This window comes from Ranitomeya imitator, chromosome 3 (assembly GCF_032444005.1).
Source record: "Ranitomeya imitator isolate aRanImi1 chromosome 3, aRanImi1.pri, whole genome shotgun sequence".
Taxonomy (NCBI): domain Eukaryota; kingdom Metazoa; phylum Chordata; class Amphibia; order Anura; family Dendrobatidae; genus Ranitomeya; species Ranitomeya imitator.
In genome coordinates, this window is record NC_091284.1 from 507,323 (window position 1) to 533,227 (window position 25,905).

Sequence of the window (25,905 nt, forward strand, 5' to 3'; positions counted from 1 at the left end):
TATTTTTGAGGTGCGGATAACAAGAGCGAGCCAGTGATCGGATGTGGGGATGAATGAAAGCTCGGAATCAAGTATGAACCCAAGGCAGCAGGCATGTTGCTTGGGAGTAACGGAGATGGCAATGTCAGGCAAAGGTAGGTTAGTAGACAGAGAAAACATGAAGAGTTCAGTTTTTGACAGGTTCAGTTTCAGATAGAGGGAGGACATGATGTTAGAGACAGCGGTAAGACAATCACTGGTGTTTTCTAGAAAGGCAGGCGTGATATCAGGAGCAGAAGTGTATAATTGGGTGTTATCAGCATAGAGATGGTACTGGAACCCAAATCGACTGATTGTTTGTCCAATAGGGGCAGTATACAAAGAGAAGAGGAGGGGGCCTAGGACTGATCCTTCAGGAACCCCAACAGTAAGGGGAAGATGAGAGGAGGAGGAACCAGCAAAAGATAAAGTGAAGGACCGGTCAGAGAGATAGGAGGAGAACCAGGAGAACGGTATCCTTGAGGCCCATGGAGTGTAGCATAGTGAGGAGGAGCTGATGATCCACAGTATCGAATGCTGTGGAGAGATCCAAGAGAATTAGCATGGAGCAGTGACCATTAGATTTAGCTGTTAGTAGGTCATTAGAAACTTTTAAGTAATGGATGTATGATGGCATGCTTAAATGAGGAGGGAAAGATACCAGAAGAAAGAGAAAGGTTGAATATTTTTGTTAGGTGAGTGGTGACAGCAGGTGAAAGGGACTGGAGGAGATGTGATGGAATGGGATCACTGGTGCAAGTGGCGGGCAAGAAGATGCAAGGAGCCTGATTACTACTTCTTCTGTGACTTGCTAAAAGTCAGAGAGTGAGCTAGATGCAGTGGGGGAGGGAGGAGAGTGCATGATATGAGGGGATTGGAAGATAATTTCCTGTCGGATATGGTTAATTTTTTCTTTGAAATAATTGGCCAGATCGACAGCATGGAGATCCGTGGTTGGGGCCTGCACTCTTGGGTTGAGTAGGGAATGAAAAGTGTCAAAGAGACGTTTAGGGTTATTGGACAGTGAGGTGATGAGGGTGTTGAAATAGGTTTGTTTTTAGAGGTGAAGGGCAGACTTGTATGTTTTAAGCATAAACTTATAATGATTTGATTGTACCTACATCTGGATATGTGGCTTGCTGTACATCAGGAATCTGTAAGGCCCCATACACACAGAGCTGGCTCCTGTGTATGAGGCATCTACATAGACTGGTGGGAGGGTGACTGTCTGGGGTCCCCAGTTATAGTGCAGATGACGACATAGTGACCAATGTGTGTCCCCCAACTCACCAAAATATACATAAAGGATAATTGGCTTCCTGTGAACATGACCGAAATCTATTTTTGAGGCTGTTCCTCTCATCAGGTGTGGAGCTGAGGGGCCATCTTTTCTTTCTTATTGTTGTGCTTGATTTCCCTTATGTACACATGTGGTCAAAATTGTTGGTACCCCTCGTTTAGTGACAGAAAAACTCACAATGGTCACAGAAATAACTTGAATCTGAAAAAAGTAATAATAAATAACAAATCTATGAAAATTGATAAATGAAAGTCAGACATTTCTTGTCAACCATGTTTCCACAGAATTAAAAATATATATAACTCGGCCTGGACAGAAATTATGGCAACCCTAAATGGGAACCTGTCACCCCCAAAATCGATGGTGATGTAAGCTCACCGTCATCAGGGACTTATCTCCAGCATTCTGTAATGCTGTAGATAAGCCGCCGATGTTACCTGAAAGAGGACAACAAGAGGTTAGATTATACTCACCCAGGGGCGGTCCTGCTCCGATGGGTGTCTCAGGTCCGGTACAGCGCCTCCCATCTTCATTCCATGACGTCCTCTTCTGGTCTTCACGCCGCAGCTCCGGCGCAGGCGTACTTTGCCCTGTTGAAGGCAGAGCAAAATACTGCAGTGCGCAGGCGCTGGGCCTCTCTGACCTTTCCGGCGCCTGCGCACTGCAGTATTTTGCTCTGCCCTCAACAGGGCAGACAAAGTACGCCTGCGCCGGAGCCGCGGCGTAAAGACCAGAAGAGGACGTCATGGAATGAAGATAGGAGGCGCCGGAGCGGACCTGAGACGCCTATTTGACCGGACCACAGCGGGACCGCCCCTGGGTGGTAACATCAGGTAACATCGGGGGCTTATCTACAGCATTACAGAATGCTGTAGATAAGTCCCTGATGACGGTGGGCTTACCTCACCATCGATTTTGGGGGTGACAGGTTCCCTTTAACTTAATATTTTGTTGCACAACATTTTGAGGCAGTCACTGCAATCAAACAATTCTTGTAACTGTCAATGAGACTTCTGAATCTCTCGACAGGTATTTTGGCCCACTCCTCAAGAGCAAACTGCTCCAGTTGTCTCGTGTCTGAAGTTTGCCTTTTCCAGACGCCATGTTTCAGCTCTTTCCAAAGATGCTCAATAGGATTTAGGTCAGCGCTCATAGAAGGCCACTTCAGAATAGTCCAGTATTTTCCTCTTAGCCATTCTTGGGTGTTTTAGCTGTGTGTTTTGGGACATTATCCTGTTGCAAGACCCATGACTTGCGACTGAGACCAAGCTTTCTGACACTGGGCAGCACATTTCTCTCTAGAATCCCTTGATAACCTTCAGATTTCATTGTACCCTGCACAGATTCCTGACACCCTGTGCCAGAGCAGCCCCAGAACATAACAGAGCCTCCATGTTTCACAGTAGGGACAGTGTTCTTTTCATGATATGCTTCATTTTTCCGTCTATGAACATAGAGCTGATGCGCCTTGCCAAAAAGTTCCATTTTTGTCTCATCTGTCCATAGGACATTCTCCCAGAGGCTTTGTGGCTTGTCAACATGTAGTTTTTTTAAATTCCAGTCTGGCTTTTTAATGATTTTTTTTCCACAATGGTGTCCTCCTTGGCCTTCTCCCATGAAGTCCACATTGACTCATACAACGTCGGATGGTGCGATCTGACACGGATGTTCCTTGAGCTTGAAGTTCACCTTCAATCTGTTTAGAAGTTTTTCTGGGCTCTTTTGTTACCATTCGTAGTATCCATCTCTTTGTTTTGTCATCAATTTTCCTCCTGCGGCCACATCCAAGGAAGTTGGCTACAATCTCATTGATCTTACATTTCGGAATAATATGTGCAACATGGAGAGACTGTGGACCTGGATGGTCGCTGTGTTGGAAGGTCCTGCGGGTGGACTGGATTCCTGAATACCACAGGGTGAGACCATGTACTCGCAGAGTCTGTGAGGGCACTGCGCTGGGGAAGCTACAGATCTTCTGAGGGTCTGGACTGTCGGGAGTGCTCTTATCCCAAGATGAGACGGCGATTCCAGTAAGGCAGCTTCCCTAGTTATTCTGCCACCGATATACGTGGATGAGATGTGTCTGAGGGATGTGATCACAAATCGCTATATAAACAATGGCAGGTAGCGTTACTCACTAACTGTGCCACCAGTCTCTATCAGCCGCGCGTGGTGATCCGGAAGGATGATGCAGTGATACATTCAACAGGTTTATTTACAGTACCTTGGTGAGAGTGAGGACTGTAGGTTAGAGCTGTTACAGAATCACCAGATAGAGATAATAGAAGCTTCAGGTTAGAGATAACAAGAGAATCCTTTCTCCAGCTCTGCAGCACATGTGGGATCCAAGATGGCATGGAGTACAAAACAGGAAGAGAAGGAAAAAGATAGGAGGAGCTAAAGACAGAAAGGTGTTGTGGGAAAATTCCATAACAAATATTACAGTGATATAGCAAACGGCCAGTAGATGGCAGCAAAGTATAACAAATGATAGAACCAGGCTTATTAGCACTACATAATGTCCATGTATGGCTGAAAGTCTATCATAATAAACTGAGCAGCACACTCCCCGTCTGAAATCCTTGGATTTCACTATACCATAAGTCTCGAATTGGGAGTGTTCACCAGAAGTGCATGGAGGGATACCTCAACCTGTAAGATAAAAACAACGCATGCAATGCAACAATAACATATTGAATAACAAGATAGACAAATGTCTATAACGAGTTCTTGAAGTAATCCAACGGATAACCCATCTTCGGATTGGAGAAGCCGCGCTAGGCCAAACTGTCTCCAACCCATTTGTAATCCAAAGGTTGAAGTTCCTTGAAAGAGTTCCTACTGATTGGATGGATAATCAATCCTCAACCGGTATGAGTAAAATAATCTCTGATATAGGCCTAATGAAAGTTTTGGGGTCACCTTGCTTAGTTACTGTCACTTCTACCTTGCGTACCTTGCCATCGTCACTTGGAAAGGTTTTAGAGATAAGTCCCATAGGCCATGTGCTTCTTTCCTCCTTCTGGTCTTTCATGAGGATAATATCTCCTACTTGTAAATTTGGCTTTACGTGTTGCCATTTTCTTCGTTTTTGGAGAAGTGTCAGGTACTCCCTCGTCCATCTATTCCAGAAACAATTAGCCAGATGTTGCACATATTTCCACCGTCTCTGATATTTGTTACCGGACACAGAGTGTTCAGGCGGGTTAGGAACAGTTCCAAGTTTCTGGGTGAGGAGAGTTGCCGGAGTGAGAATTGTAGGAGATTCTGGATCCGTAGATATGGGTACAAGAGGTCTTGAGTTTACTATAGCAGAGACTTCTGCTAAGAAAGTGGTCAAGGTCTCGTGAGTGAGTCTTGAAAGATTTGAGTCCATCAGCATAGATTCCAGTTCCTTGTGAAAAACATTCTGCTGCACATTGCGTATCACAATGAGTTCACTCAGAGCAATGTCTTCTGCAGAGAGAGGCTTATGGCAGATATGCCAACCGTGACAATCAGTGTTACTGTCCTTATTGCGATAGCATTGTACAATGTGTACTAACCTTGCAATGGCACGAACCAGCCTCGTCCATCTTGAGAAGCGATCAAAACGCCGACAGTCCAAGCCAACCTCCTCCTTGAGTTTGGTGATGAAGGTGCTGACATCAGGACGGATCTCTGGGTCGACATCTGGATCCTCAAGGTTGAAGCTGTCTTCAACGGCAGTCTCTTTGCACTGTTCGTGAAGGAACTCCGGTCCTGTCAACCAAGAAGAGCTTGGAAGGCACCAATAGACACTGGTCTAGTAGCAAGGTCCGCAGGGTTAAGATGGGATGGGACGTGTGGCCATTGCTGGGGTTTGGAGGATTTCCTGATCCTTTCCACTCGGTTACTGACATAGACGTAGAAGCGTTTCGTCTGGTTGTATATGTAGCCCAGAACTACCTTACTGTCTGTGTAGAATTTTGTGTCATCCACGTGAATAGCTAGTTCGCTCTGTATGAAGTCTGCAATCTCTATGGCTAGTACAGCCCCACAGAGCTCGAGTCTGGGTATGGTGTGCTCGGGTTTAGGAGCCAGTTTAGCCTTTCCAAACAGAAATCCAACATGGGCTTCATTATTAGAGTCTACAACCTTCAAGTAAGCGACAGCGGCAATAGCTTCAGTGGAGGCATCAGCGAATACATGAATCTCCTTCCTTTGACTTGTAGTTAGGGATGCTGGAGTGTAACAACGTGGTATGTGGATCTTATCCAAGGCACAAAGAGATTCTCTCCATGACTTCCACTTTAGTTGTTTGTCTGCAGGGAGTGGTATATCCCAGTCCTTAATGTACTCTGAGAGTTGTCTCAGTAGGAGCTTGCCTTGTATAGTCAGGGGTGCGACAAACCCAAGTGGATCATATAGACTGTTCACCACTGACAGAACCCCACGCTTAGTAAATGGTTTTTCTGCACCACTAACCTGAAAGCTGAAGGAGTCATTTAGCAAGCTCCACCTCAGGCCTAGACTTCTCTGTACTGGTGGATTGTCTGAGCCTAGGTTCAAGTCCCTAAATTCTGCGGCATGATCATTAGGGTGAAAGGCCTTCATGACAACAGCACTATTGGAGGCAATTTTATGCAATCTTAAATGAGCTTTAGAAAGCATACCTTGTGTCCGTTTGAGCAGATCTGTGGCTTCTTCCGCCGTGGGCAGGGATTTAAGACCGTCGTCCATGTAGAAGTCCTTTTCAACGAACTGTTGGGCATCCTTCCCGAACTCTGCTGCACCATCGGAGGCCGTCCTACGTAGGCCGTAGGTAGCGACTGCAGGAGGACTGTTTCCGAAAACGTGCACCTTCATGCGGTATTCGATCATTTCCTTGTTGGTGTCGTTGTCTCGGTGCCATAGAAAACGGAGATAATTTCTGTGATCTTGTTGCACGATGAAACAATAGAACATTTGTTCGATGTTGGCGGTAATGGCGACCGGTTCCTTTCTGAATCTCATGAGCACTCCAACCAGGTTGTTAGTCAGGTTCGGACCAGTGAGGAGAACGTCATTCAGAGATACGCCGTCATGTTTGGCGCTTGAATCGAACACCACCCTGATTTGTTTCGGCTTTCTTGGATGATACACTCCAAAGGAAGGTAGATACCAGCATTCTTCATCAGCTTGCAATGGTGGAGCTGGCTCTGCGTGATCATTGCGAAATATCTTGTCCATAAAAGCTATGAAATGTTCCTTCATTTCAGGCTTGTTCCTTAATGTTCTCTGCAGTGAGATGAATCTAGATAAGGCCTGTTCTCTGTTGTTAGGAAGCCTGGTCCTTGAAGCCTTGAAGGGTAAGGGAGCAACCCAGCGGTCCGATTCATTTTTGAAGAATCCACTGTCCATAATTTTAAGAAACTCCTTTTCTTCTATGGATAAGGCGACTTTGTTGTCATCTTTTGTTGTGTGAAACACTGTTCTCCCTAAGTCATCACCGTAGGGAGTGGGAATGATGTCAGGCTCCTGGATGCAATCAGAGAACCTCTCTTTCACTTCGTAGTGATGAAGGCATGGCTTAAAGTGAGTTGCGCGACCATTTTGGAGCACATACGTTTTACAGGCGTTGACTTCGGATGCCTTGTGACTCCTTTTTTTTTCCAATAATGCTTTTATTAAACTTTTTTGACAATACAGATATAAAATTTAGATAAAACACACACAAAAAAAAAAAAAAAAAAAAAAAAAGGGAATACAATTTGCACATTCTTGTATCAATCAGTAAGTAAATAAAATAATTTGCCTAAACATAACAAAGAAATAAAAAAAAAAAAAAAAAAAAAAAAGGGGGGGGGGAGGGGGAGAAGAACACATGAGGGAAATGAAGGAAGGGGGAAGGGGGAAGAGCACACGGCTTCCACTCCTACATCCTCAGGTTTATATGTCTCAATCCGCGAATCATCCTCACAGAGGCGGACGACCTGCTATTGTTTGTTCCAAGAACCAAGTAGTCATCTTAAAACAATCTCTGATTCCTTGCTTAGTGTGAGCCGGAAGAATCGCTATAAATGGTTCCCATGTGTCAAAGAATGTCTGAGTCCTTCTCTCTTTCTGGAGGGAAGCCTCTATCCAGTCCATTCTAAACAAAAAAGCAAGTTTCTCTAGGAAAAGTCGCAATGTGGGCACTTTAGGCGCCAACCAGTTTTGCAGAACTGTTTTACGAGCTGCAGCTGAGATAATAAAAAGGAATTTTTTACCATGATATGGTATATGGACATCACTATCTGTAATATGACCAAAGAGAGCCCAGGCTGAAGTAAGTGTGATGTTATATGAGGTGTGCGTCAACACGAAGGTATGTATACGCTGCCAGAACAATTGAATTTGTGGACAAGCCCAAAAGCAGTGATAGTGGTCCGCTTCAAATTCCCCACATCTAGAACAGGCCGGGCTCGCCAGATTCCCCATCAGATAACTACGTTTTGGTGAAACATAGGTTTTGTGCAGGATCTGTAACGCCATTTCCCAATAAGAGACAGAAGGTATATATTTGAGTGCTTTCTGTAATGCCCGCAAGATAAAAGATGGTGTAAAGGAGACATCATCCACCTGCCATTTTGTAATTCCCACCCCTACGGCATCATACTGCATCAGAGGACGAAGGAATGTATAGTACCCCGAGACCAGACCCTTGTTCTGAGTGCATGTATTTAACTTGCTCAGTAACTCGTCCTGCCAGTCATTGTCGTTGAAAGCATGTATGACACTATGTGCGTAGCTTTGCAGCTGCATGTAGTGAAAAGGGTGTGCGCGTATATAGTCGAACAAAGTGCATGCCTGAGCAAATGAAATGACGGTTCTTGTCTGTGTGTCAACTATGTCCCTAATGGACTGTAAACCCCCTCTCTGCCATCTAGAGAAGATGGGGTGTGCCTTTCCATCCTGAAAACTAGGATTATTGGAAAATGATTGTGCAAGCGAAACACCACTGGACAAGTGTAGCCTCCTACGCACCACCACCCACGTCCTCCACATTGACATGAATAAGGGGTTATTTTCGTGGTCTGATGATAATGAGGGATAAGGGGAATGTAATAAGCTTACCAGGGACCCATTACCTATCAGAGATGATTCTACGGTAATGGATGAATACGTGGATGTACCGTTCAGCCAGTCCCTAAGGATCCGCATATTGGCTGCCAGATTATATAATTTAACATCTGGGAAATTGATTCCCCCATTAGTCTTAGGCTGCTGGAGGATGTACAGTCCAATTCTAGGTCTCCTTCCCTGCCATATGAAATTGCGGAATAGTCTATTGATGTTGCGTTCATCTACAGGTCTTAAATAGAACGGCAGGACATTAAACAGGTATAACAACCGCGGGAAAGAGATCATTTTTATTAGGTTTGCCCGACCTATAAAAGATAGGGTGAACCTGCTCCATGCATTCAAGTCATCTTGCAATGACCTGATAAATGCCTGCAGGTTGGTCCGCTGTAGTTCTACTGGAGATCTAGTAATTTGAACACCCAGATATGTAATAGATTGGGTTTTCCACTGAATAGGGTACTTTTGAGCCCACGTAGGTTTTGCGGGTCCCGAGAGCATCAAAGCTTCAGATTTTGTCACATTTATTGAGAAACCCACTAGTGCTCCCTTTTGCTCTACTATTGAAAGCAAAGGGCCCAGATTGACCCGAGGTCTTGACATAAAGATTAAAATATCATCTGCGAAAGCCATCATTTTAATTTCTGTGTTCCCAAATTGTAATCCCTGAAGGCCTGGCCACTCCTGCAGGTACCTTAATAGTGGGTCTAATGCCAAATTAAAAAGTATCGGTGAGATTGGGCATCCCTGTCTTGCTCCCCTTTCCAAAGTGATTGGAGGAGATAATAAATTATTTATGGATAATTTAGTGGTTGCGTTATGTTGTATGATGTATAAAAGTCTAAGAAAGATGTCGCCAAAGCCTCTGTACCTTAAAACCGTGTTCAGAAAGCTCCATGATATTGAGTCAAATGCCTTCTCAGCATCAAGGCTGAGTAGCAGTGTGGGAGGACAATTTTGTTGTTTAGCAAGAACTGTTGCGGCTACAGCCGTCCTAACCCCCAGAGCAGAGTGACGGCCTCTTGTAAAACCCAGTTGTGAAGGTATGAGTAAATCTGGCAGAAACTCTTGCAAGCGATCCGCCAGGATTTTAGTGAGTATTTTATAGTCTACATTTAGTAGGGATATCGGACGATATGAGCCTACCTCAAGAGGGTCTTTATTTGGTTTGGGTAGAAGAATTGTGTGGGCTTCATGAAAGCCTTCCACTTGTTCCCCCTGTGTGTATATGGTATTAAGTAAGTCCACCATCGTGGGGATGATATTTGGCTGCAGCATCTTGTAATACTCAGCAGTTAGACCATCAGGTCCTGGTGATTTGTTATTGTGTAGGGACTCAATCGTCGACCGCACCTCCTCAGTAGTTATTGGAGCTGACAACTGCTCCCTTTGGTCTCTCGTTATTTTTGGAAGTGCGGTCGAGGATATAAGATCCCACGTGTCCTGTGAGCTATATGGTCGTTCTCTGTATAGTTCAGTGTAATATTTTAGGAAGGCCTGTTGTTTGTCCCTTTCTGATGTGACCACTTGATGGTTCTCTGGGTGTCTCACCTGTACAATTGTGCGTCTAGAGTGGAACGGCTTAGTTAGACGTGCCAATAAGCTGCCAGTCCTTCCGCCCCACCTATAATAATGGTTCTTTGTGAAATCTATACTTCTTGTAGCCTGGGCAATAGTGAAAGTATCGATGAGTCGTTTGGCTTCTAGATAATTTTGTTTTTTAAGTGTGTCTGTGGGATCAATCAGATAGGCTTGGTGAGCAGTCAATAGGTCCATGTGTAAAAGTTGGTATTTTGCCCTTTTTTCCCTCTTTTGATGTATCAGGTAGGAAGTAATATGGCCTCTCATCACTGCCTTAGAGGTGCGCCACAATAGGGACGTGTCTGAGGAAGATGACATGTTATCATCTAGGAAGTTGTTCCAGTGTGTCTGAAGAAATCCCCTAAAATCCTCTGAATTAAACAAATATGATGGAAATCTCCAATGCCTCAAGGGATATCTTGGTGGGTTCAGAAAGAGCCGTAATGTAATTGGCGCATGATCCGACACCTCGATGGTTTCTATTGTTGTATTTTCCACCTTTTCAAACAGGGTATCAGTAAGTAGAAAATAATCTATTCTTGAATGCACATCATGCACCCGTGAATAGAATGTATAGTCTTTCTCCGTGGTGTGGAGCACGCGCCAAGGATCGCACAAACCAATGTGCTGCATTATTTTTACAATAATTTGGGCAGTCTGATTGTCATGAGGCGAGTTGGATGACCTGTCCAGATGTGGGGAAAGAGCGACATTGAAATCTCCACCCAGGATAAGGTTGTCTATACGTTTAGATAATAAAAATTGATATAGATTAGAGAAAAAAGTGCTGTTAGGGCTGTTTGGAGCGTAGATATTAAGCAGTGTGTAAACAGTGTCTCCAATCTGGAGTAAGAGATATAGAAATCTTCCCTCTGCGTCAGAGTATTCCTCCAGCAACGTGTAAGATAACGAAGTCCCCAGCAAAATTGCCACGCCCCTCGATTTGGTGGTATGTGTGGCCGTGTAGCACCCTTGAATCCAAGAAGCTCGTAGAGAATTACCCTCTCCCTGTTTCCAATGGGTTTCCTGAAGGAAAACAACATCGGGTTTAAATCTATTCAAATGGGTTAAAACGCGCTTGCGCTTCACCGGGGAGTTCAATTCCGCCACGTTCCAAGAAATGAATGTATGTGGTTGTGTATGTATTGGTGTAATTTGTGTGGATGCGGTACTCATCCCACTCCAGCTCTGGGCATCTTGATTATCGGAAATATTTGCTTCTGGATCTCTCGGGTCCTGTCCCAGCGAGCAGGTCCCTCAAGGTAGGCAGGACATGGTAAGAAGCCGTGTGCCCTCGGGGAGAAGGGGGAAGGTTGAAGCTGATGGGAAAAACGCAACAAGTTAACTTTCCCAGAATGGGAGACATAAACTTTTAAACATATAAACATTAACATGGATAATTGACAGATAAAGTAACGTTCTGCCATAACACAAATGAGGGGGTCAATATCATCTTAATTGACTCTCCTAGTCAGCATCATTTTGAGGGAGGAAGTGCGCTTTCGCTGCATCCGGGTCTGTATATACGGTTGTTCGGCCATTCTCTGTCACCTTGAGTTTGGCCGGAAATAGCAACTGGAACCTGATGTTCTTCTCTACCAGTTGACTGCAGATTGGGGTAAATAACTTTCTCCTGGCAGTCACTGTTGGTGAGAAGTCCTGAAATATTAAGACCCGAAAGTCTCTGATAATAAGTGAACGCCGCTGTCTATATGCTTTAAGAATGGCCTCTTTAGCCGTGTAGTATAGAAATTTAGCGATCGCTGGTCTTGGTCTCCTTTTATCATCAGGGATCTGGTCTCCCAATCGGTGTGCTCTTTCGATCAAAGGAGGATTCTGTGGGAAAGATAAGTCTAGGGCCTTAGGTAAGTCCTTTGTTAACAAAGTGATGAGATCCTCTCCCTTTATCGATTCGGGTATGCCCACGAACCGCAGGTTACTCCTTCGGCTCCGGTTCTCCAAGTCATCGACCTTGTCTTTCAAGTAGTCAATGGTGGTTTGTTGGCGTGTAAGGATTGAGCGGATATCTGAGGTGGAGGTCTCGCAGTCCACCACACGATTCTCCAGTTCCCCTATTTTTTGTGTCAGCGTGGTAATTTGTGTGAGCACTGAATTAATAGAGGTCTGCAGTTGGTTGAATTTTGAGTCAAACATTGGCATGAGGATCTTAGAGACTTTTATTGCTAGTGTCTCCATCTGGGTATCATCAAAGTCCCCCTGGGTAGCTGAGTCATCAGACTTATTCGGAGAAGGTGAGCCTTTCCCGGCTTGCATTTTTGGTGCCGAAGGGGTCTTATTTATATTTTTATCTTTATTTGTTCCCGTTGTTCTTTTGGGAGGATTTTTGTTGGCCATATTTGTTTTAGGTGTGGTGAGATATTTTTCCATCAGAATGTCTGTAAAAATGGATGCAGCAGAAGTGTTAACTAGGGAGTCATGCAATAAGGAAGATTACATTTTTCTTTTTTCCCCTTTTTCTCTCTCCTTCCTTTGTATAATTATCTTGCAGTTATTTTAAATGGTGGAGTGTTGGCTCCCTCTGGTGGTCAATTTTGGAAGTGCAGCCTGTATTAACAGTCTGTAAAATTCAATCTCCTGACGAGGGTTTTGTGGAAGGAAACCTGGGGAGATAATGATCTCTCCCCAAGTACTTTGCAAACGCTGGAGCAGTTGCAGTCTCCCAGGAGCAACTTCCCCCTTACTGGGCTGAGCGGTGTGTTGATGGAGCATGAAAGTATGTCGGCGGAGGGGAGGGGGGGCGGGGGATGCAGTCTCTCGGGTGCCGCTGGCTACTGCTGTCTGTGTATGGTCTCTTTTGCCGGCAGAAGCACACACTGTTTGGAGGCCTCTATGTTGCGGGGTTCCGCTCCTACCTGGCTCCTGTCTTCAGTAGGAGTCCCCTGGCAGCGGGGTGAAAAGCTCCCACACCCAGGCCTCCAAGATGGCGGGCGGGAGAGCACGTGCGGCGGCCGGGAGGTTAATTTCAGGCTCGTGCAGCCCTTGATTCCGGGAGAAGAAGGCAGGTGGTGATGCCTGGCCCCTGCAGTGAGCCTCCGGTTATTTGTCTGGTACAAATGCGGCGTCTGTGGGCACCGTAGGGTGCACTTTAGGTCCCGCCAGCAGAGAGCTGATTAAGATGCGGCCATCTATGTGTCCCGCCTCCCGGAAGTCGCCTTGTGACTCCTATCCAGACATACATCGCCCACGATTACCCAGCCTAGGTCGAGTCTTTGGGCGTATGGAGCATCATCTGGGCCGTTGCATTGTTGGCGTACCTTGTGGACCTTCAGAATGTCCCTTCCGAGTAGGATTAGAATATCAGCATTCATGTCCAGAGGAGGAATTTCATTAGTCAGGTGCCTCAAGTGGCGATGATGAAGTGCGGCTTCCGGAGTGGGAATCTCCTCCCTGTTATCAGGTATCTGGTCACATTCAATTAGGGTTGGCAAGGGTATATGCACGTTTCCCTTGATTGAAGAGACTATGTACCCAGAGGCTCTCCTGCCAGAAGTCTCAACACGACCAGAGCAGGTGTTGAGGATGTATGGAGTCGTTTGTCCCTTTATGTTGAAGATCTCAAAGAATTTGGGCCTTGCTAGAGATCGGTTACTTTGCTCATCTATTATGGCATACATTTTGGAGGCCTTGTCGGGTTGTCCTTCTGGATAGACCTCAATCAGACATACCTTGGCATAGCATTTAGGATCAGTCCCTTCTCCACATACCTCAGTACATGAGGAGGAAACAGCGGTTGCAGTTGGGTCAGGGACCTGTGGCTCCCCGCCATGCTTTTGAGCAGGGTTAGATGCTGCAGAAGGTTGTGAGTTGTATGGAGCTGGCGTGGGATGCATGGCTGTGACGTGTTTATCACTGCTGCATTCAGTGCACTTAATGGCGGCCTTACACTCCTTAGCGAGGTGGTCTGAGGAGGTGCAACACTTATATCCCAAGCTCCTTGAGGGTATCTATACGCTCCTGCAAAGTCCTTGCTCTGAATCCACGGCATTCTTTAAGTGGGTGAGGCCTTTTGTGGATAGGGCACATACGGTTACTGTCCATGACTTTAGGAGCAACATTATTTGTCTTAGTGAAGGCAGGTGTAGTAAGTGGAACGTCAGTCTTTCTCACAGATACTGTGTTCCTTGAATCTCTACGTTTGGCAATGTTATCATACCTTGTAGATGATGATGATGCTGGTGGAGTAGGCTCAGTGAAGTCGAAGCTGGGATCATTCTTCTTCCGAGCTTGGTCACTGATGAACCTGGAAAAATATGAAAAGGGGGGAAAGGACACATCATGCTGCCTTTTATACCGTGAGCCTTGGTCTGCCCATTTATCCTGCATGCCGTGTGGCAACTTGGACACTATTGGATTAATGCCACGAGCAGTGTCTAGGTAGCTCAGTCCTGAGAGACGTGGGTCTAATTTTGCCAATTCTATTTCCTTTAGCGGGTCGCTCAGATCTTGAAGTTTTCTATTGTCCTTGTTAGTTATCTTTGGGAAGGTTTGCAGTCTTTTAAATAAGGCACATTCTATAGCTTCTGAGCTGCCATAGGTTTGTTCTAGTCTCTCCCAGGCTGCAATAAGACCTGCATCTGAATAGTCCACATGAACTGCCCTTATTGTCTTTATGCGCTCTGCTGATTCAGGGCCTAACCAGTTAACAAGCAAATCCAGTTGTTCCTTGCCGGTGAGATTAAGGTCTTGGATCACTGCTTGAAAGGTGGATTTCCAGGCTCTATAATTCTCAGCACGATCATCAAACTTTGAGAGACTAATGTTTATTAACTCCCGGCGAATCATGTATCTGGCGAAGTCAGACATATCCGATCTCCCGGTCATTGTTGCAGGATGAACTTGTGGTATCCGTAGGGAATGTAAGTTCTCTGGCTTATATGACTGCGACAAATCAGGACGAAATGATGCGGCATAAGGGTTAAACTGCGGTTTAGTCTCTATAGGTTCTGCTGGCTGTGGCCTAAATTGTGAGTTAGTGCTGGAAGTTACCTTGTCGGCAGTAGGTGGCGACATTTCTTGACTTGCGGGCGCATCCGTGTTAGAAACTGGAGGTGGTGCTGGTGCAGATGTTACATGTCTTAGCACGTAGTCTGAAGTTCGATCAGCTGCGTCTTCCATTTCTTCTGGAATAAGACAGTCCGGATTATCATCTTGTCCCAGTGCTTGTTCAAGGACCTTCAGTTTAGCAAGGGCTGTTGCTTCTTCCCTTTCTGCTTGGAGTATTTTTAATTTCCTTTGAGCTTCCATCTCATTTCTTTGAGCTTCCACTTCAGCCTCCCTTTTAGCAAAGGAGCTTTTTACTCTAGCTTCCTCTGCAGCTGCACGGATCTCCAGTAGCTTGTCGGACAATGTTGACTTCCTGGAGTGAGATGATCTGGAAGACCGAGCTGTGATTTTGGTCGATGTTGTGTGATGTGACCTAACCTCTTGGAGGTGAGCAATGCGGAGTTCTGCTTTATCCTGGGCATCTCGCACTAATGAGGTCTTTTCTTGGAGAAGAGTTTCCCTTTCAGTTACTTTTGCTGGGGCATCTTCTATGTCACAGTTACTCAGGAATGTGATGTACTTTGCAGACAGTCTCTGGTAGCGATCATAGGCGGCAGATAAACTCTTCAATGTGGCGGTTAAACCTGCAGCGTCACTGTGATAGCGTGGAAGAGCTGCTAAATAGTGATCAACTCTGCCCCATAAATGTTCTAGGTTATCATGGAACTCGTCTCTAGTAGTCTCAAAGTTCTATCTGGCCTTTTGTGTCGGCTTGGTTACACGTTTGGGTCGTACGTCCTGCTCTGCAGTAAGTGTGGACTCTGCTCCTGCAGCATCTATGGTGTCGGGAACCTGATGTGCTTCACTTGCAGATGGGTCCACGGTGCCCTTTGTGGACATGTTTTAGCTAAGATGGCGGACGGTTAAGACTTGCTAGCAGACAATGCATATGCACACAGACACTGTAGACTTAGGTCTCTTGTTACTATTCTGCCACCGATATATGTGGATGAGATGTGTCTGAGGGATGTGATCACAAATCGCTATATAAACAATGGCAGGTAGCGTTACTCGCCAACCTGTGCCACCAGTCTCTATCAGCCGCGCGTGGTGATCCGGAAGGATGATGCAGTGATTCATTCAACAGGTTTATTTACAGTACCTTGGTGAGAGTGAGGACTGTAGGTTACAGCTGTTACAGAATCACCAGAGATAATAGAAGCTTCAGGTTAGAGGTAACAAGAGAATCCTTTCTCCAGCTCTGCAGCACATGTGGGATCCAAGATGGCACGGAGTACAAAACAGGAAGAGAAGGAAAAAGATAGGAGGAGCTAAAGACAGAAATGTGTTGTGGGAAAATTCCATAACAAATATTACAGTGATATAGCAAACGGCCAGTAGATGGCAGCAAAGTATAACAAATAATAGAACCAGGCTTATTAGCACTACATAATGTCCATGTATGGCTGAAAGTCTATCATAATAAACTGAGCAGCACACTAGTAGTCACAGGAACATCAAGCTGCTTGGAGATGGTCTTGTAACTTTTACCTGTAACATGTTTGTCTATAATTTTCTTTCTAATCTCCTGAGAAAACTCTTTCCTTTGCTTCCTTTGGTCCATGTTGAGTGTGATACACACCATGTCACCAAACAGCACAGTGAGGATCTGTAGCCTGTAGTGCAGCGCTTACAGCATGTGTTGGGGGACACTTGCTTGGCAACGGGATGAAGGAACACATGCACATTTTTCAGACAAAACAGTCTGTACGGTTTATTATGCAACTCATATACCTCTGTAGGCCATGTTACACATCACAGTGTAGAGGAAAACCGCGTGCACTATCTGGAAATGGTGCCTTAGTAGGGTCCAAATCCGTATCTAGTGAAAGATAAACTTAGGCACTCAACTTAAATGGAGTTTTTTTGTAATTTATTGTGGTCATCAAAATAAACGTTTCGGCCTCAATGCTTGGCCTTCTTCAGTAACTACATGCAAAAGAGAGTGTATTTACAAAATATAACAAAACTGTTGGTCAACCAACATATAGGCGGTGTATGACAAAATAAAGTATATACAAAGAATGGGGGAAGGGGAGAGGGAGGAGAGATATATTTAACAATAAGGCCTAATAGTATTTAGGACACCTAGAAAGCAGGGAAAATAGCGTACTATGCTCAGTCAAAATGCACTCACTGAACAATCGGTACAGCTGGAATATGCACCTTAGACAAAGTGAACCCCGTTGATAGACAAGGTAAGCTTGCCTAATTGTCAACATACCAATTTCCATAAGGAAGATATAGAAGCGTCCCTTGGACGTGATGTGGGATGTACGCAGGGGTGGATTAAGGGTAGCCAGGGCCCCGGGCTGTTCACACACTGTGGGCCCCCGGGGTCATGTGACGGGGGTCATGTGACGGGGGTCATGATATACCCGAACCAGATTATTCCAGAAACATGGCCGAGCCCTACTCTACTGTAACCTATTCAATATTTGTTAAAATCTGCAATACAAATTAGGTATATCTTGACCAATAATATCACATACAAGGAACAAATACCACCGCACCATGACCAGACCACAAATTACAACCACAGTGATCGAATAATATCACATACAAGGAACAAATACCACCGCACCATGTCAAGACCACATATTACCACCACTTGGTGACCAAATAGCACATACAAGGGACAAATACCACAACACCATTTCCAGACCACATATTACCACCACATAGTGACTGAATACTACAATACTGATCAGTAAAAAAAACAATAAAAAAAACACAATACTATCACCATAAGTGCCAGTATTCACAGGAAATCTGTACTTAGTATGCAGTGTCTGTGTAGAGGTAATACAGAGATCACTGGTGACACTGTACACAGGACCTCTGTATATAGTATACAGTGTATAGTGTCAGTGTATAGGTAACACTGACTCACCAGTGACGTCTCTAGGTGAAGTCCTTCATCTTTCATCCAGCACAGACCGCCATCATTTCTTCCAGCCAGGACTCGTTTCTGCAGGAAATAACACAGTTATCTCGAGCTCCGCTTGCAGAACACATTACTTAATTTTTCACAACTTCTACATTACACCACATGAAGAAAAAAAGGCGACATAGTGTCACTCTACACAGTAACAGGACCGCCCCCCCCCCATTTAAAACAGTATACTCAAAAAATAAAATAAATACATCACTGCAGTAATAATATCCCTTAATTAGCCCCTATGGTAATACTAATACCCACCCCATGTATCTCATTCCTCGCTCCAGCCATATGTTCTCCCATCCTGCACTCATGAGTATCCATCCTGCCCCATATGATCTCCCCATCCTGCCCCATCTGTCTCCATCGTATCCATCCTGCCCCATGATCCAATCCTGCCCCATGTCTTTCATTCTACCCCGTGTCTCCAATCATGCCCCGTGTCTACATTCTGCCCATTCCTCCAGTCCTGCCCCCAGTGTGTCCAGCAATCTGCCCCAGTGTGTCCAGCATATTACCCCCAGTGTCTCCAGCAATCTGCCCCACTGTCTCCAGCAATCTTCCCCACTGTCTCCAGCATTGCCCCCCAGTGTGTCCTCCAGCACTGCCCGCCAGTGTGTCCTCCAGCATTGCCCGCCAGTGTGTCCTCCAGCAATCTGCCCCACTGTCTCCAGCATTGCCCCCCAGTGTGTCCTCCAGCATTGCCCCCCAGTGTGTCCTCCAGCAATCTGCCCCACTGTCTCCAGCATTGCCCCACTGTCTCCAGCATTGCCCCACTGTCCCCAGCATTGCCCCACTATCCCCAGCATTGCCCCACTGTCCCCAGCATTGCCCCACTGTCCCCAGCATTGCCCCACTGTCCCCAGCAATCTGCCCCATTGTCTCCAGCAATCTGCCCCACTGTCTCCAGCAATCTGCCCCCAGTGTGTCCTCCAATCTGCCCCAGTGTCTCCAGCATTTCCCCCCAGTGTGTCCTCCAGCATTGCCCCCCTGTGTGTCCTCCAGCAATCTGCCCCACTGTCTCCAGCATTGCCCCCCAGTGTGTCCTCCAGCAATCTGCCCCACTGTCTCCAGCATTGCCCCACTGTCTCCAGCATTGCCCCACTGTCCCCAGCATTGCCCCACTGTCCCCAGCATTGCCCCACTATCTCCAGCATTGCCCCACTGTCTCCAGCAATCTGCCCCACTGTCTCCAGCAATCTGCCCCACTGTCTCCAGCAATCTGCCCCACTGTCTCAAGCATTGTCCCCAGTGTGTCCTCCAATCTGCCCCAGTGTGTCCAGCATTGCCCCCCAGTGTGTCCTCCCGCATTGCCCCCCAGTGTGTCCTCCAGCATTGCTCCCCAGTGTGTCCTCCAATCTGCCCCAGTGTCTCCAGCATTGCCCCCCAGTGTATCCTCCCTCCAGCATTGCCCACCAGTGTGTCCACCGCTTAACTGATCAAAAAAAACCAAAACAGTCTCCTCACCTGTCCGTGCTCCCGGCGGCGAGCTCCCTTCAGCAGCGCACACTCGCCAGCGACTGACAATGACGTCAGACGCCGGCGACGTGTGCGCTGCGGCCGACATCAGCTGCCAGCCTCCAATTGGCTGGCGGCTGTTGTTGTTAACTATTGACGTGCGGGCGCGCGCCCGCACATCAATAGGAAACCGCCGCAGCGCCGGAAAGGGCCCGGTGAGCAGATGAGAAGGGGCCCAATGCGGGCCCCCTCTCTCTGCCCACCGGGTCCGGGGGCACACAAACGCCGCCCGGCGGGCAGTCACAGACGATTATCAGAGGGTTAATCTGTGCGGTAGCCCAGGGCCCCCCCCAGACCACTGGGCTACCGCCCATATTGACCTTCTGATAATCCGCCCCTGGATGTACGGCACTAGTGCTGTAATAAGGTGAAAACATTCAGGAACAGCGAGTGCCATATACAGTCTACTATATGGGGTGTATAGGTAGCCGCAAAATCGAAGGTATGATTACCAGTACGAGCTGCTCGAGGTAATGAAGTCCGGGTTATAGTGTCCACAGTTATCTGCAAGGAAATGTGATGGGTCCTTATACAGCAGGTTCTGGAGGAAAATGTGGGAGGTAGTGTCACAGTAAATCATGGCAGCCTTAACTCACCAAGAGACCGGTGCCGGCGTGTGCTAGTGCGACGCGGTGTCCACCGCTGGTCTGCGATAGTCAGCAGGATGTGACGTGCATAAGTGCAGGATGGGCGGGACTAAACCGGTCATGTGATCGGCACAGCTGTGCTGGGAAGCGGCTAGGCTGTGCGGTCCACAGTGGAAGTATTCGCGTCCCAGCACACATATAGAGAGAGGCTGATGATGATCTTACAGGCTCCTGAGTCATTCAAGTACCCTGATCTCACAGGCGTCAATTGGCTCATATAGAGAATGTATCAAGATAATATGCCGTGATTATTATGCATGATTCTAATTATTGCATTCTTATTTGCAGAGTCGTTTGTACTGAGAACGTTTATGATACTGACTGCTTGTCCATCTTCACCCTGTGTGCACCTCTGTTTATAAGCGATACATCACAATGACTCAGGAGCCTGTAAGATCATCATCAGCCTCTCAATATGTCTGCTGGGACCGCACAGCCTAGCCGCTTACAGGAGCTCCTCATCAGTCCTGGCTTCTAGGGAAGCTGGCTTACTGGAATCACCGTCTCATCTGATGCCTTGGGACAAAGGCACTCCCGACAGTCCAGACCCTCAGAAGATCCATAGCTTCCCCAACACAGTGCCGTCATAGACTCTGCGAGTACATGGTCTCACCCTGTGCTATTTAGGAATCCAGTCCACCCACAGGACCTTCCAACACAGCGACCATCCAGGTCCACGGTCTCTCCATGTGCTATTCAGGAATCCGGTCCACCCACAGGACCTTCCAACCCAGAGACCTTCCAGGTACACGGCCTTTCCACGTGCTCTTCAAGAAATCCGTTCCCTCATACAACCTTCCAACACACAGGCCTGACCTTATACAGGACCTTATAACCTCGAACATGTGACCCAAACCAAGGTCATATTATGTAGCTGAAACCACCCCCATGGGTGGGAGGTGAGTGTGGTTAGCCACTCCTGCCCAGTTCTCCGACTAACCCTGTAAGCCCCCCTTTATAAACAAAAATAAGGCTCATGGAACTACAGGTCCCAGAGCAACATTTCAGGCTTACAGCGCAGAGGACCTCCTCCTCTGCGACACACACCGGCCATTTACAACAATGCCGGTCACTGTCTCACAAGCCCTATATACAGGCCCACTCACTGATTCCAAGATTACAGACACCTGTGAAGCTACTTAGTGGACACACCGCGATTTATCATGTCCCTTTTGTCACATTATTTTCAGGGGTACCACCATTTCTATCCAGGCCTATTTCATGAGTTATATTTTGTTTTAAATTCTGTGGAAGCATTGTAGAAAAGTAATGTCTGACTTTTATTTGTTCATTTTCATAGATTTTTTATTTACTATTACTTTTGTCAGATTCAGGTTATTTCTGTGACCATTGTGGGTTTGGCTGTCATTAAACGAGGGGCACCAACAATTTTGACCACGGGTGTGCATGGTGTTTGGATGACTGAAGATATTTTATGCCTGTATCAGTCTTTGTGGCGGAGTCTGCCTGTTTGTCTAATACAGTATATAAAGGCTCTCCTGGTAGAAGCGCCCATCGGTACCGTGGCGAGCACACATTCATGAAGAACCCCTGTCCTACACCAGCAGTAGCATAGTCATCCTGTACTACTGACAAGACGCCAATGTGTCCAGTGTGACCTCATTGCATCCAGTCGTGGTTTGTAGCTAATCACTGTGTTTGTGCACCAGGAGAACTGCATCATGTGAACGGTGCTATAGTATCGCCGCTAGTCACATAATTAATGCTGCTGGCTGGCTAGTAAGTGACACATCACTGGAATCAGGCTCTCTGCCCGTTCTGTCCTAGCAGTATAATTGCTGTCTAGATTTTAGTCATTTTTGTGTCTCAGTTATTACAGACATGTATTTTCTCTGTGTCCTTCCTAGATGTTTATATTGTAAGGTAACAGCACCATCTGCTGGCAGTTTAATGTATACATTCTAGATCAGTTTGCAATGTGTTATGGGAAGTTCCTGTTGCATTGTGGTCTTATGACACTGTGAAAGGAAGAGCAGCCATTGTTCCTGTGTGTTTCTGAGGAGAATCTACACCACTCCTTCTGTCATGCTCCTTGTAAACAGCCTAAGCACAGTTGGTAAGTCACTATATCTCACAGTCCTGTGTTTATTAGTACTTTTGCTGTATTAAATAGGTAATCATCGCCTGTATATTACCCCATGTTACTGTGTATTACACACTGCCTGTATTTTATGCACTGTACAGTTATACAGTGGGGCAAAAAAGTATTTAGTCAGTCAGCAATAGTGCAAGTTCCACCACTTAAAAAGATGAGAGGCGTCTGTAATTTACATCGTAGGTAGACCTCAACTATGGGAGACAAACTGAGAAAAAAAAATCCAGAAAATCACATTGTCTGTTTTTTTTAACAATTTATTTGCATATTATGGTGGAAAATAAGTATTTGGTCAGAAACAAACAATCAAGATTTCTGGCTCTCACAGACCTGTAACTTCTTCTTTAAGAGTCTCCTCTTTCCTCCACTCATTACCTGTAGTAATGGCACCTGTTTAAACTTGTTATCAGTATAAAAAGACTCCTGTGCACACCCTCAAACAGTCTGACTCCAAACTCCACTATGGTGAAGACCAAAGAGCTGTCAAAGGACACCAGAAACAAAATTGTAGCCCTGCACCAGGCTGGGAAGACTGAATCTGCAATAGCCAACCAGCTTGGAGTGAAGAAATCAACAGTGGGAGCAATAATTAGAAAATGGAAGACATACAAGACCACTGATAATCTCCCTCGATCTGGGGCTCCACGCAAAATCCCACCCCGTGGGGTCAGAATGATCACAAGAACGGTGAGCAAAAATCCCAGAACCATGCGGGGGGACCTAGTGAATGAACTGCAGAGAGCTGGGACCAATGTAACAAGGCCTACCATAAGTAACACACTACGCCACCATGGACTCAGATCCTGCAGTGCCAGACGTGTCCCACTGCTTAAGCCAGTACATGTCCGGGCCCGTCTGAAGTTTGCTAGAGAGCATTTGGATGATCCAGAGGAGTTTTGGGAGAATGTCCTATGGTCTGATGAAACCAAACTGGAACTGTTTGGTAGAAACACAACTTGTCGTGTTTGGAGGAAAAAGAATACTGAGTTGCATCCATCAAACACCATACCTACTGTAAAGCATGGTGGTGGAAACATCATGCTTTGGGGCTGTTTCTCTGCAAAGGGGCAAGGACGACTGATCCGGGTACATGAAAGAATGAATGGGGCCATGTATCGTGAGATTTTGAGTGCAAACCTCCTTCCATCAGCAAGGGCATTGAAGATGAAACGTGGCTGGGTCTTTCAACATGACAATGATCCAAAGCACACCGCCAGGGCAACGAAGGAGTGGCTTCGTAAGAAGCATTTCAAGGTCCTGGAGTGGCCTAGCCAGTCTCCAGATCTCAACCCTATAGAAAACCTTTGGAGAGAGTTGAAAGTCCGTGTGGCCAAGCGAAAAGCCAAAAACATCACTGCTCTAGAGGAGATCTGCATGGAGGAATGGGCCAACATACCAACAACAGTGTGTGGCAACCTTGTGAAGACTTACAGAAAACGTTTGACCTCTGTCATTGCCAACAAAGGATATATTACAAAGTATTGAGATGAAATTTTGTTTCTGACCAAATACTTATTTTCAACCATAATATGCAAATAAAATGTTAAAAAAACAGACAATGTGATTTTCTGGATTTTTTTTTCTCAGTTTGTCTCCCATAGTTGAGGTCTACCTATGATGTAAATTACAGACGCCTCTCATCTTTTTAAGTGGTGGAACTTGCACTATTGCTGACTGACTAAATACTTTTTTGCCCCACTGTATATTGTGACATTTTCCTGTTATTGCATCTTATAGTTTCACCCTTTCCTGTCACATTTACAATCAATAAAAGGTTACAACTTTACAGCCTTTTTTTCTTAAAGAAGACGAGGGTTTAGCTACGTGTCTCATTGCACACCCTGCTAACGTGTATGAGGAGAACATACTGCCTCTACATCATGCTGCTGTCAGATTATATAGCAAAGTCTGCTGACAGATTCATTTTAAGAAGGTGCCATATTAATATTTATGAGAGGAATTTTGCAGGTTGTACATTTTGCAGTTAGCTATGGGAGAAAACCTAGAATAATGGCCACAGAAGCAGATGATGGTGAGGTCTCCATTGCCTCTGCCCACACCTAACCCTAAGGTTATGTGCACACGTTGCGGATTGCCTGCGGATTATCTGTGGATTTTATGCAGATTTTGTGCGGAATCTGCCTGTTTTTACACCTGCGAATTACTATTATGAAATAGGTGTAAAACGCCGTGGAATCCTCACAAAGAATTGACATGCTGCGGAAAATAAACTGCAGCGTTTCCGCGCTGAATTTTCCGCAGCAGGTGCACAGCGGATTTGGTTTCCATAGGTTTACATGGTACTGTACAATGCACGGAAAACTGCTGCGGATCCGCATCCAAATCCGCAACATGTGCACATACCCTCAAACATTACATTTCGGGGAGGATTTATTTGCTGTGTGAATAGCGTCCTATGTAAGCCCTATCTGTGTGCATTTTTGCTACTAGGCAACCACCCCTCCATTATTTAGGTGAGTGGGTGGTTGTTCTCAGCAGTAGCTGGCACCTGTGCTGCTCCAGCCTATATCAGTGGGGGCCTGCTGCATCCCGCTAGTACTTTTGTCATTTAAAGGGACACTGTCACCTGGATTTGGAGGGAACAATCTTCAGCCATGGAGGCGGGGTTTTTGGGTGTTTGATTCACCCTTACCTTACCCGCTGGCTGCAATATTGGATTGAAGTTCATTCTCTGTCCTCCATAGTACACGTCTGCGCAAAGCAATCTTGCCTTGTGCAGGCGTGTACTATGGAGGACAGAGAATGAACTTCAATCCAATACTGCAGCCAGCGGGTAAGGAAAGGGTGAATCAATAACCCCAAAACCCCGCCTCCATGGCTGAAGATTGTTCCCTCCAAATCCAGGTGACAGTGTCCCTTTAACAAGGTTTTGATGAGGCTACTTTTTATGATGGAAGGATTTAGGAATCACCTGTGACCGTCAGGGTGAAGTTCGTCATCAGCTCCTGGTGCAGAGATCGGTGCTTCACCAGACATGAGTATTTGAAGCCGGTGTCCTGCAGGGTGGGATACAAGGTCAGGTGACTGGTGACATTGAATGTCCCATCCGGGTTACTGACGGCGTCACCGATGCAGGTTCCTCGCTCCAGGGCCACACATCTCGAATCTTTCTCATGTCGCACCCAATGAATAGTAACATCTTTAGGATAAAAGTTGGTGACTTCACACAACACGACTTTCTCACTTCCCAGCTCCACAGTGACGGCATCTCCAGGTGTCAGGACAGCGGAGGGTACAGCTGTAAAAGAGATAATAACCGTGACATTGGTATAGTCGATCATATATGGATGACTAGGTTTTGCCCAACCTCCCCCTGGACCCAGGGGTCCCCCTTCTGGACCCAGAAACGACACCAAAGCCAATGATGGATAAACTTGGCCACAGCAGCCTTTATTTAAACGAACAATATTAAACATTACATAAATAACCATAAATAATATCGGGGATGGGTCCTTGAAGCTTGAAATCTGGTGAATAAACAAACCGTAAAAGCAGTGGACAAACCGACCATAACTTACTCCCAGCCGTTACCCCCTGGCTCGGGAGCACCAAATAACCCCGAAGGGTGCCATTGTCCACTGAACCCCTGAGGAACAGGCCAACGCTGGGCAAAATCCCCCCAAAATCACCAGACCAA

General features: G+C 46.1%; 1 protein-coding gene across 1 annotated transcript in view; it reads right to left on the reverse strand.

The window, feature by feature from the left end:
• Positions 1–25,905, reverse strand: part of LOC138671501 (uncharacterized) — a gene marked incomplete at its 3' end in the record, with an annotated part of 224,974 nt that overhangs the window by 97,522 nt on the left and 101,547 nt on the right. Inside the window, exons 3-5 of the mRNA XM_069759677.1 lie at positions 25,180–25,506; positions 11,513–12,357; positions 10,963–10,987 (exon numbers count right to left, since the gene is read on the reverse strand). Of these exons, the coding sequence (XP_069615778.1) occupies positions 10,963–10,987; positions 11,513–12,357; positions 25,180–25,506 (1,197 nt within the window). The remainder of the gene's footprint in view (positions 1–10,962; positions 10,988–11,512; positions 12,358–25,179; positions 25,507–25,905) is intronic.